This window comes from Anas platyrhynchos, chromosome 1 (genome assembly GCF_047663525.1).
Source record: "Anas platyrhynchos isolate ZD024472 breed Pekin duck chromosome 1, IASCAAS_PekinDuck_T2T, whole genome shotgun sequence".
Lineage (NCBI taxonomy): Eukaryota > Metazoa > Chordata > Aves > Anseriformes > Anatidae > Anas > Anas platyrhynchos.
In genome coordinates this window covers 175378717-175392079 of record NC_092587.1, presented here as the reverse complement: position 1 = coordinate 175392079, position 13363 = coordinate 175378717, and the positions used below count along the sequence as shown (strand labels likewise).

General features: G+C 34.1%; 1 protein-coding gene across 3 annotated transcripts in view; it reads right to left on the bottom strand.

The window, feature by feature from the left end:
- Positions 1–443: 443 nt before the first annotated feature.
- NAA16 (N-alpha-acetyltransferase 16, NatA auxiliary subunit) overlaps positions 444–13363 on the bottom strand; it is a 62422-nt gene continuing 49502 nt past the window's right edge. For all 3 annotated transcript variants that reach the window (XM_038173020.2, XM_027472362.3, XM_038173026.2), the window contains 11 exons: positions 12625–12697; positions 12225–12394; positions 11694–11846; positions 10453–10581; positions 9687–9900; positions 7741–7934; positions 6914–7022; positions 6303–6401; positions 5131–5274; positions 2449–2546; positions 444–2191 (listed from right to left, as the gene is read on the bottom strand). In XM_038173020.2, the coding sequence (XP_038028948.2) occupies positions 1991–2191; positions 2449–2546; positions 5131–5274; positions 6303–6401; positions 6914–7022; positions 7741–7934; positions 9687–9900; positions 10453–10581; positions 11694–11846; positions 12225–12394; positions 12625–12697 (1584 nt within the window). In that variant the 3' untranslated portion in view covers positions 444–1990. The remainder of the gene's footprint in view (positions 2192–2448; positions 2547–5130; positions 5275–6302; positions 6402–6913; positions 7023–7740; positions 7935–9686; positions 9901–10452; positions 10582–11693; positions 11847–12224; positions 12395–12624; positions 12698–13363) is intronic.

Below are 13363 nucleotides of genomic sequence, written 5' to 3'. Positions count from 1 at the left end.
AATACCAGAGGGCTGGTGGAAGTCTTACCATTCCATCTATAGTGCTGCACCCTTCTTCTGAAGATCTGAAATAAATCTCTAGCACCTTAGGTGTCATTGCTGAAAGACATAAAAAGACTGTACCAATTAACTTCTTCACCTTATGCAGACTAATAATATACTTCTGAGTACAACTGAGCCAAAACAATTCCATCATGGTCAGTTACCTTTCCCTACCTGAGACATCTCTGAGCAAGCTGTTCATCACCAAACAGCATGGTAAGTACCTGAGATAAAAATGTCTTGCCACATTTCTAAGAGTAATATATTACTATCAAGAAATATACCTTAACATGCTGAAGACAGTGATTATTTTAACTTCTGCAAGTGAAATGAAAAACCTAATGAATGTGGAATGGACTGCAGTTTGATGTCTATAAACACAAAAATTCCAAACCAAAGGCAAGTGTGTACAAAATAATTTATTACAGCATAACATATGTTGGCAATATTTTACAGTGAGTTTTCCATTCAACAATTTTGAATCTAAACAGATGACACACAAAGGAGAATTTTAATTAGAACAGTTTATTTGTCTTAATAAAATCCCCTCTTCATGAATGTATATTTGCCTTAGAGGGGCTAGTTAATATTACTGAAATTATTTACATTGCAGTGAAATAAAAACAAAACCGATCGAATGATTCCATTACAGTTTTCCAGAAAATGGATTTCCTGTACAAGCCACAGTATAGTAATGTTTTGATAGCAGTTCTTATAGAATGTAAAGCTGTCATATGTAGCCATTTTGTCCAGCATTATGCTTTAAATAGGTATATTAGAGTCAAACTTCCATTTTCATGTGTTGTATATTTAATATTTACTGCACCAGAATACAGAGTAAGAAAAAGGTTCATTGTGATTTGTAGTCTTCCTCTTTGTGCTCCCTTAAATAGTTTTAAAATATAAAACACACTCCTCGGATACTATTTGCTTTGCAGCTCCTAAAGCAATAGTATTTAGGCATGAGAAGTACTGGAGTATTGGCCATAAGTCCACAACTAAGACTTTTAATGGAGGTAACACAGTAAACTTAGCAGTGAGTTTAATGATGTAGAGAACAACTATATCCTCCATTCCTGTACCTTACGCATTTGCCCAAATTTGGAGCAGCATTTTTTTTTTTTTTAATTTAAGTGACAGTAAGTGAACAGATGGGGAGAGAAACCAGAAGAGAGAAAGAAGAGTAAAATGGACAGACAACAGTATCAGATTAATTGTATTTTCAGGGAGTTGCTTGAGAATACTGGAACATAAAACATTAAACCGACCATAAACTTAAGAAAACGATAGTTATGGAACACAAGGTAGATAGAATACCGTTTTCAAAAAAAAATAAACCCTTAGTTTTTACACAAACCTAATCTTCAAATTCATCAACACTGGTTCCATAAGACACACACCTTACAAAAACATGCAAACCGCCAATGTTCACTGTGCTTCGAAAGAAATCAAGATGACCAAAGATAAAATAATAAAAAAAAAAAAAGAAAAAAGAAAAACAGTAAAAGATGAAGAGGGCAATTCAAGCAGCACTTCTGTCTTAATCTGCTAAAAATGCTCAAAAGAATTTATTAACAAGATATGATCACATTTATATGCATATGTAATGACACTTATGTGAAAGCAGTCTTCAACATCCATAATTTTTTGTGAGGGAGGGCTGATGGATTATTAAAAGACTTAAAACTGTACAAGTATAAACATGAAAAATGGTGATTAAGGATAATGTTTACATAAATATTGGCAGTTTTTGTTGGGAGAAAAAAATAACTAATAGTATAATCCATTTCATTTAACTATCCAAATATTTCATTTTATACCTGTTAAAGATATTAAAATACAACCTGGAAAAGTAACCCTGATCCATATCCAGCCAGCATGTAATGACAGTCAGAGTTTTGTGTGTGTGTAGGTAGCTAGACACACACGTGGGCTTGCACACGCTACTTCATATTTCATTAGACAGTAAATCATGGTTAATGGCTGTATGATTCACAGATGCAATGCTGCTATCGTCCTCATTTGTGGCAGGCATAAAGGCAGATGTAAAAGGAAACAGTTTATGACATGCTGCTTGATATTCTTCACATTGAGTGTGGCAGCTTCCGAAACTGCCATCAAGCAGTGCCTCGAAAACCTTTGTTAACGTCTACAGAAAGAAAATTAACAGTTAGTAATAAAACAACTGTAAGTCCCACTTACTAAAAGGATGTGCTGTTAAACAATACTAATCTGAACAAACAGGTGCTCTGTTGGTATTCAGATATAATTACTTCGAAACAAGTTTAAAAACAACATTCTTTTTAATATTTATCATGGAATATAAAACTGTGTGATAATATACATGATAACTATACATTATTTAAGAGCCCATATATTTTTGTCTCTGAATACTGTATCTTTTACCTTCACATTTTTGTCTCTCATATTTTTATCCAACCTAGTAGCCACAGCAATAGCTTTTTCTTGTCTTGATTTGTCCAGGAAATACATCATTTTTGCACCTTAGCACAAGGAAAAAAAACACACATTTAGGTAATATCATTCCTAAATGCAATACTGCACAGGCAGACACACAGGATCCAAAACATTTAATGTGAATTAGGGCTTAATTTTAAATTATATTTTCCTCCATTATAAATTACTTAAAACCAATGAAACTAAAGCTATTTTGAAGTTCATTAGGAACATAGGGAGTGAGTAACATGGATTGCTTCTCCAAAAATGAAATGCATTAATGATCATGACTAAGCTGTTCAAATCAGCAGGCTAAATGAAATCCATACTATAAACATAACAGTGAGTAAGAGATGTTTTCTCAGAGATACTCTGATTAATACTTCTTGAAAAAGTATTGGAGATAAATGAATTAACAGACCAGTCCAGTTACTGAACAATTTTGGAACACATTCCAGAAGAACGCCATAAAAATCTGTTTGTATGGCAGAGAGCAATCCGAAGCAGAGCTACTTAGCTATTTCACTCACCTGAGGTTAAGTTTAAGAAAAGCCTAACACACATTTAGTACTTTGCTTGGGCTAGATAACCTTGATGAGAAGCATGATGTTGTATTAATGTAACCATGCAGTTTATTGGACCACAAACATTTTAACAAAACTGGTCTGGGCATCTCTGCAAGATACCATGTTGCTCTGTATTGGCATAATATAAAGTCTTAGTTTGATGAAAACGTGGGCATTCCACGGACTTTTCTTTTTCAAAATACAGAGTACAGACATATCTTACATCTAATCTACTACAAGGAACAAAAGTCTTAAGAAATCACTTTAATAGAGAAGTTAAAAACCCACATTTTAAGTGTATTGCCTCTTCTTGTTTAACTTATTTCCCAATCATTAAATTTGCTTTCCTAATTTAAAGAAGTTTCATAGTTCTTAACAGCTTTCTGTACCCAGAATGGTTTAGAAAAGAAATTACGAGACCAAATATATTTGGGTTTGAGTTATCACCGTCAAGAAACATTAAATTTAACCTGGTTACATTTGCTTCAAGTCAGGGAGTTTATGGTTTAGAAGTTGAAAAGTGTTTAAAATTCTGCCTATGATATTATTACTAGAAACTTCTTTAAACTAAGAAAACTCATTTGGAAACTCAGACTTTGGAACTTTGTATTTTCAAACTTGGATTAGAGATGCCAGTTAAATAAGTTTTAAGTTATGCACCAGATGAATCAACCATTTTAAACTTGTGTCAACATAAACAGAAGACTGACACAAAGTCCTAAAGCTACAAAGGATTTTATTTCGTTCCAGAGCTCACTTTTAATCCTAGTCCCACATTTGTTGCCGCTGCCTGTAAACTGATCCACTGTTGAATCACAGTGATCAGTGGACTCTAAGGATATAAAGGGGCTTTTACACACTTGAGTCCCTCACCTCTGCTGAATATCTATCGATTTCACCTTCAAAGGGGTCCCTGACACCTCTCTAAGATTGGTGCCACCACCAATGATCTAGCTTGCTTTCTTCTCAAAGACACTACAGATATGAAGTGTCTGGGTGTTATAGTCTCGGCTTGTATGATTGTTAGGACAAAGTGACCGTATTATTCCCATAATAATGGAGGACAAGAAAGCAGAACCTGGAAAATATCCAGTTAGATGCCTAACAAGGTAACAAAAGCACAAGAACATATCTGTAAGAACCTGTAGCAAACACCTGCTGAAATACCTGTAACTTGACTTCCCAAATCTTGAACTTGCTCACAGGAAAGGAAAGGGTGCAAGTATTTCTTTCAAGTCACTGTCCTGAAACTGGGCTCTTTTAATGGGCTCCAAGTTTGGGGTAATCTGCCTAACCTTCCTTTAAACAAGACAACCAATCTTCTGGAACTAACTTTCTCTAGGGATTCCTGACAGAGCCTGGGTAATTTTTACAGTGAGATTTTTACTAAGCGAGATCAGTACTGTTCTAAGTACTTTAAGCGCCTGATTGATTGATTTTTATTCCACAACTTTCTGGACTCAGGAGAAGTGAAAAATTTCTATTTCAACTTCCTTCCACTTAGCTCCAGCAGCTACTCATACTTTTTCTATGCAAATAGTATGAAAGTGACATGTGCACATTTTCATTGTTGCCTACAGAGCAGAAACACAAAAGGAACAAGGTTGTCATCATATTTTCTTCATGCTGTTGCTACTTGACAAAGCTGTAAGAATGTGTGAGATACATCCCAGCTAATTAGAAACCAGAGGGGGAAAAACATTGTTTCTAATATATAGGACTATTATTACATGAGATAAACACTACTGTTTTATATTTTCTAGTTATTTCAACACTAGAAGCTGAAACAGGAGGGACGACAGTGCTTCCACACTTGAATACCTATGGTGATTTGGTAGTTTAGTTACACTTTCTAGAGGTAAGGAACAGGTTCATCATGCATCTTATAAAGTGAATGACTTGGTGGTTTTTTGTTTGTTTAAAATGGTCAAAGAAGGCAGAGGAAAACAGGAAACATACAGTAAGCTTCTGGCTCATTCCAATTTATGGTTAATGCAGAAAAATTTTCTTGATTTGAATCACTGAAGTCAACTCATTTTCGAAAACATTAAGAAGTTAAACAAACCTGACAGCTGGTGCTGAATGGAGGTAGCATTGTGTTTGAGAAACTCTTCATTAAAACTTTCCAAATTTTTATTAACAAAGATTTTCTGCATTTCTTGAGTTAGGACCTTGCTCACAATTTCTGGGAGGTTACTATGGTCAGATACTGGAAAGAGAAAGGGTAAGAGAAAGATATGGAAAAAAAAAAAACAACTTTTAAATAACTGCAGAAAACAATGTGAAAACGCAAACATCACTGTTTAAATCCCTGTTTGCTTTTTTTTCCTTTGCAAATTTGTACACAAACAAATTCTAGTTCAACAGTATTACAAGTAAGCACAAGCTTTAGTATTCACAAAACAAATCTGTCAGATTCTGATTATAATTTTGAAAAATGTTCATTTTGCAAACATACACATTGACTAGTAGCATATGCTTTCTGCAGTTATTTTAGTTTAAATCACCTAATTGGGAATGAAGCCAACAAGAAATACACAATCAATACACTGTCGTATGCATAATTTCTGCTATCAGCCTAAGAAATTTAAGACTGTATATTTCAGATGAAAAATAGATTCATATGACAAAATAAAACACTGGACTTGGTAGTACATCTTCAGAGTAAACAGGATATACATTTAGGTAATTATCAGCTCTAGTGTCTTTGTTTACTTTCTACTCTTTGAAGCTTTTTTTAATATGCCATTTTTTAACGGACTTTTAAGTCAACTTAATTGCACTTAAAATGCAGAAACATTTACTCAATTTCATTTTCAGCTCTATAAAAGCATTATAGATACATTTCTAGATGAATCATTCACAAGGGCTCTCTGCCATGTCTACTTGCTGCTGCCTAATATAATAATGCTGCCTAACACTCATAATGCATACTTGGCTTTGGTCAGAATATTTCTCCCCTATTTGCCATTTGTTTTCTTAAAACAGAGTGACTTGCAGGGTCCACCTAGTGGATTAATGGAGGAAAGAGTACGTAATACGTACATGCTGCCTTACATAGTACAATCTGTGCTTTCCTAGGTATTACCTAGCAGTTTGTTTTTTCTTTTTTTTTTTTTTGTCTTTGTTAAATTTTGTGTTTCAGGAGTATATTTATACATTATAAAAACATGTTTTTGTCCACAGTACTTCCTGTATCCTTATACATGCATACGTACGTACTTCCTACACACATACCAGCTTTAGAGAATTTAATCAAGCACTCATGTAGCCATGGGTTATTACTGTTGATAGCAAAAGCTCTTTTGACAGACTGTAACATTAACAGAAATTTTCCTGTGGGAAGAGAAAAAAAAAACAAACATTGAGATGAGGAATACAAAAAATTAGAAAGTTCTGTATCAACTACTGTTTTATTTAGCAAATCTAGTACACACATTAGAAACATCAAGGCCTACAGAGAATTCAGAAAGATTTACTTTTCATACCCAAATTGCTTAAGAATATAGGAATGCCTATAGCTCAAACTGACAAAACAGCATAGATCATTTCACTGTCTGGATTTGTGTTACCCTAGGTAATTATCAATCACACTACAAATATCTTTCTATAGCATTCATTAGCATATGCTAGAGCCTACTCTGCTCTGAGCTTTTCTTTTTTTTTTGATGGATGGCTGAACAAAAATTTTATTTGTCCTATGATTTCTTGGAAATCAAGTAAGCTCCTGCTTTAGTCAATTAAAGAAATAGGTATTTCAGACAATTTTCAACTATAATCAGATAACATAGGCCGCAGTGAAGAATTAAAAGTTTGCAAAGCAAAAATAAAACCAAGCCATACTTTACCTTTTCTAAAGTATATTTCAAATGCTAATAAATGCGTGTCTATGTTATCTCCGATAAGATTCTTAAGTGGTATAAGGAACTTAATGGCTTCTTCTAATGGATTTTCTACCTGTTAAAAAAACACAATGACAGTTAAAACTTGAAATAAACGTCTGATAAAACCCACCAGTAATTGTTATTCATAGCATTTAAATTATCAGAGGCCAACAGTGAACTGTAGATAGCTATCCGAATTAAACTGACCTGTAACATTTTTATTTGAACGGTAAGGCTTAAAAGTGTGTTCTCATGATTTCATATTGACAAAGGCAACATTGCTGCTAACTGTGGCACTGCTCATGTAGCACAGTCATGCTGTAAGTTAGCATTTAAAAAGTAAATATGATCACTTTAGACAACTTCTGAAGTTACTCTGATAAGGGGAAGTTCTTTGTGCTTAGAGAAATACTGTCTCTGTCTTTATATTTTGTGGACAGCAATCATATTTCTGTTAATTTTTCTCTATTCACTGTATGAAGATCAACACAGTACATTGGGCGAGAACCATCTTTCTGTTTAGTATCTATCTTAACGAAAGATGGCCTACCATTGGAACAACCAAAATTTAAATAAATTCAGAATATTAATACAGAACTTCAAATTATTAGAGTAAAAAAAATATGACTTCTCTTCAGTATAAGTAGAGGTAGACTACAAAAAAAGGTGTCTTTGCATGCAAAAGTGTTTTTATATAAACTGATGGATTATTTTAGAAGAACCTCATAGCAATCCCATATTAGGAGATTTTTATGACAATGACATGAATTTAATGTAGAGACCATGCTAACCCTTTCCAGTTTTTCAGGAACTAGTTCTTCCCTGGGTCCACTAGTTTCCTCCTCCTCTTCATCTCGCTTTTTCTTTTGATTCTTTTGTTGTCGCTCTCTTTCTGCATGTTTTCTTTCCTCTTCAAGTTTTGCTTTCTTCTGTGCTCTTCTCTGCTTGCTAAGCATTTTCTTCAATTCTTTGGCTGAGAGATTTTCTATAGATTAAGTAACAGGTAACTTATTTTAACTTTTTAACTAGAAAACCTGTTTGTCTCAAACAACACTGAGGCACTCCATTATGCTCTTCCAACCATGTCGAAGTGATGTACTTTTACAGTAACTTCCAGAAATACCAGCTCTTGCCAGCACATTATTATCACTATATATAGTGATAATAAAGTCCATTTTTACCACTGGATTACAGCACAACGCTTGTTCTTGCATATTTTCTTTCATAGCTGTTACAGAAACCTCAGCTACTTGAAATATTAAGTACATGAAGTTGTTAAATCCATGTGACAGATTTTGCCTTAGAAAAATGGATTTTCAAGGGCAATACTAAGCCTGTGTTGACTGCAGCTCAGCTTCTAATACCAAAGACATCCTGACCAATTTATACTCCAACTTAAAACAAGCCTATTATCATTCATTGAAGTGTCTGACCCATGTACAGTCATGATAATACCCTTGATTTTCTGCAAATGCCAAGCTAAATGGATGGAAGCAAAAACCGGTATTGTTTGGGGTTGGGAGGTGAGATATTCTAGTATGTATTAATACTATCTTATGAGAGTTTATTCTGCTGGCTGTGTTCAAATTTGTAGACTTCATTAACTTTTAGATAAGCCAAGAAAATTTAACAGTTGTGTGAAAAGCAGAATACAGAAAAAAAACATGGTTTTCTACAGGTCCGTATAGAAGTGTGAAGTCTCCAACCTTTCCCATTCACTCCTTTTTTTCTTTCCTGCCTTTTTTTTTTCCTGCTTTAGCTGGGAATGTACTGTAATCTCCACTTGGTCCACTTCTGTCATGTTTCAGAGAACAGGATTTATGCAAATAATATGTAAAAAAAGAAAAAGAAGCTTCCGAGGGACTAACACATTCTTTTTGTGACTATCAAAACCTCTTCCAAGGCTCTACAGCCAAAGTTGAGACTGGGAAGCAAGGAAAAACAAATGTTCTTTTTTCCCCCCATTCACGCAATGCTGTCTTGCCCTGTGCATAAGCTTACTGAATTCATATTCACAGCAGGCAAATGAACTGTATGATTTAGTCTTCCTCAATTTAATTTGTTACATATTGCTGTCAAGGTCCTCTGTCACACACCTATTTTACATTACATACAGAACAAAATAAAAATTGGAGAGAAAAAGGATGCAAGTTGAACTATGCTGTGAAATGTGCCTCCTTTTATATGTGCATCATAAACAGATGGGGGGAAGACCTCATTCACCTCAATAAAAGGTAAAACGGTACTAGCAACATGAAGTGGCATTTTTGGTTTAGCTCAACATTTTTCCTCCATGTCAAGTCTCTCTCCCTTTACAAAAAGCCAGGCATTAATTTCATCCTTTTGTCAACAATCACTGCAGTGCTGACAGTAGCTGTGATTCCACAAAAGGAGAAGCAACTATTCTCTTAAGAAAAAAAAAAAAAAAAAAACTTGTTTAAATGGATAAATGGATGTATTCAATTTGATTTTTCCTCTTCCGATTCTGAAATACAGCTCCTCCTCAAGTACTCCAACTGTAACTAGGTTCATTCACATCCTCTTTTTAAAATATGATGACAGCAAAGAACAGAGGGAAAGCTATAGGATATTATCTATGATCTCTTTTCAGTTACTCATCAAATTATAAACAGAAACAGAATGTATGTTACAAATCATTAATTCTATAGTACATAGCTTACTTAGCTTAAAAGCTTTTACTTGTCATACACATGAGTCTCCATTATGGTGTACGTACCTGAATTCACTTCTTGTTCTTTGCTTTCATTGGTAAGAGGATTATCATGAAGCTTCAAGTAGATTTCAATTGCTGATCGAGCAGCCTTGAAGTAGAAGACATGTTTCCTGAGCACATCTTCTAATCTCAAAAGGTCTACATAGGCACGAAGAGTCATCTTTCTCATGCAGTATGTGTGGAAGTCAAATTGATCATCTGTTATCTCAAAAAAATGCTTCAAGGAGGAAAAAAAAAAAAAAGAAAGTCTTAGGCATTTCCATGATTTACCCTTTTAAATAGATGGAGATAATTTATATCTGATATTATTTACAGGCAATATTCAGCAAGCATAGAACTATTCTTCCCATACTGATTGTTCAAGAGTAGCTGTCAGAAGGAAAAACACACCCAGGAAAATCTCATTTTGTTTGCGAAAAACAATAATACTAGTCAAAGGTTTAGGCACTCTTTAAAAGCCAACTGAAATGTGATTGCTTTTATTAAAAACAATTCACCAAAGTCATTATAAAGTTAATGCAGAAATAGCTGTAGGTAAGAGACATGAAATATTATATTGAATCATTTTTGCTTCAAATAATAATAGTTTTGCACATAATGGATAACAAATGTCATCTCTAGCTATTACAATGAATCTTCAAGAATTAACCCATTTAAAAAATTTAGAAGCTTTCTATGCAAAGAAGCTCATGCTGTTTGCATCAGCAAATATCTTTCATTAGTGTATGAGAAACATCAGAAGAGAAATTGACTGTTTGTACCTACTTACCCTTTCTACTTCGTGACATTTTTTCAAGGCATCACCATACTTCCCTAGCCTTTGATAAGCTGCAGCACATTCAGTCTGGAACCACATACACTGCATCTCGTTTAGGTTTTCCATAGCAGAAGTCCCTTCCTGAAATAAGTGTCATTATCACTTTTTGCCATTATAGTTTCCCAGTTTTTTTCAAACATGGCTACTAGTTTCATCCTGTCAGTAGGAAACACTACGCCATATAAAATTGATATAACTTCACAGCAACTGATAGTACTACTTGTAATACCCTAACACTTCCCAAGATATAAAGGGATAAATTTAAATGATTTTCTAAAAATAATTATCTGGAAAAGATTAGTGTCTCAACATCTTTGAAATTAACTTATGCTTACATACACAGCACCTACCAAATTCCAGCCATATACTTACTGCTTTATCACATAAAAATATTATTATTATTTTAGAACTAGTTAATCTAAAATAAAAGGAAGTTGGATTCAGATTTCATACTTTTTCAAGAAAAAAGAACCACAGGATTTATTTATTTATTTAACAATTTCAACAATCTAATCCAATATTAAAAAGGTAAGAGAATTTATAGAGCTTACCCTGCCTTTCAGGGATGGGATTGGCTTTATAAAATTTTTGTCTGTAGTACTAGCTTTAAGGAAATGCTTATGTACAAGTTACACTTATGATGATGCTAAATCATAACATAGTAGCTTGCACATTCCTGTGCAATTAGCTCAGATCTCATTACTGACAAATACAGGTTTTGCAACAAGTTATCTATCAGATGTGTTTTCAGAGAGGTACTCACAAGTATGTCATCACAAAAATACAGAATCACACAGAATCACAGAATTTCTAGGTTGGAAGAGACCTCAAGATCATCGAGTCCAACCTCTAACCTAACACTAACAGTCCCCACTAAACCATATCCCTAAGCTCTACATCTAAACGTCTTTTGAAGACTTCCAGGGATGGTGACTCCACCACCTCCCTGGGCAGCCTGTACAAGTATCTTTGGAAAAGTATGTTTGACTGACTTTTTTCAGTCAAATTTTTTAGTATTTACATAGTTATTTATCACCGAGTGTAAGTTATTTTGACCCTTATCTTAAAAATAGACTATTTCAAGATAATTTCAAGATAAACAATTTTTGACCAAAATCAGAAATTTAAGAAACAGTGAAACTTGAGATGCCAGAGGCTAACTAAACCTCTCTTCATTACAGCAATATACTTACCCTCGTGAATTTAGAACACATCTCCTCAGCATCCTTCACCATATTTGCTCGCAGCATGTATTTAGCACATTTTGAATTGATAAATCTGTCCGCAGTATCCAAAGATTGTGCTTCATCCATCCATTTTGCAGCTTCCTTCAGGTTACCTACATGCTATTAGGGAGAAAGTGGTTGAGAAATTCAATCAACTTTCAGTATAAACTTGATTTTGACCAGTTCTTAAAATCTATAATTACAGGCATTTCTCCCTCAGAAATAATAAAGAAAAAATATTATTGTTTGGCCCCCTTCACCCTCCACAGTATATTCTTTTAGAACAATTTGTTTTAAGTTGTGACTTGCTTCAAAAAAGTAACAAAATAAAAAGGTTTTGATTTTCTTACTGACAGAACAGTGCACAAAAAGAAAAATGCATGAAAATCAATACCCATTAATATTGCAAACTGCATTACTATCCACACATTCACAACAGTTTCATGGGGCTGTCTGTTTTTGAACTATGTTCTCCACATGTCCAAACTCACTTTTTACCTTGTAAATTTTTGCTTTTAAATAGAACAGTTCTATTAATGTTGGAGTGCTTGCAATTGCTGCATTGATGTAATCCAAGGCCAAAGAACATTGGCCAAGTTTGTCAAAGTGCTGTGCCAGGAAATACCGAACCCAGAGTAGCGTCGTCGGGGGCTCTTTCTCTCCATTTTCTGGAACAAAACAGAAAGTTACAGTAAACAGTAAGACTGCACTTCAAAAATAAACACGAAAAACAAAGCACAAAAGATTCATCAAGTGTTTTCTATAATGGTCTAACTTACAAAAAGGTACTACAACTATTTTCTTGCAAAAAAGTATCAGCACTTCAATGGTTCTTTGTAACTGTCATAAAAAGTATTAGTAATTACACTGTAATTAATACAAATCCAAAGAAGCTTACCACACGGGCCAAAAAGGTCACAAGTTTTCAAAGAGGCTTCATAACCAGTAACAAGTTCTTGGATTGTAGACACCTGCATACAAAAATATCAACTTCAATTTTGTTTAACTGTTGTGGATAAATAAATTAACACACTGAAAAATACTTGAGCAAAATTTGAGAAGCTATACTATAATAATTAATTGGAAAAATATTGTAGGTATCCTCATATGGCTTACTTTGCCTTTCCAAGGCTACTTTTGATCATTAGTTATAACTGGTGATACTACAGGAAGCAGGTGTAATCTTCAGCAGCTTACAGTGGAAAGTAATCGAGTATATTTGATTACTATCCTTCACAAGTTATATTTTTGATTTATTTTTTTTTTAAATTAAGGTATTAGTTTTCAAGAATCCAAATTGAGACAACTGAAACAAGTTGCTTTGGAAAAGACTGGGCATGATGAAGACACAATGAAGATACAGAGGAGACTCGTTCTGTATTCTACTACTAAAGAATTTACTTACTTATTTTGTTGTTAAGAAGGCATTGTGGCCTAGCACACAGAGTACATCCTTTTATATACAATCTATACATCGATTAAGGCTAACATTTCCGGAATTCATGACTTGTCAACTGTATCATTGCCCCTTTATGGCTGAAGACTCAAAATTCACTGATCCAGTTCTGGGCTCACACTACCGAAGTTTGACGTTTACAATATATACAAATGTTAGTACCTGTGCTTCTCATGGCAAT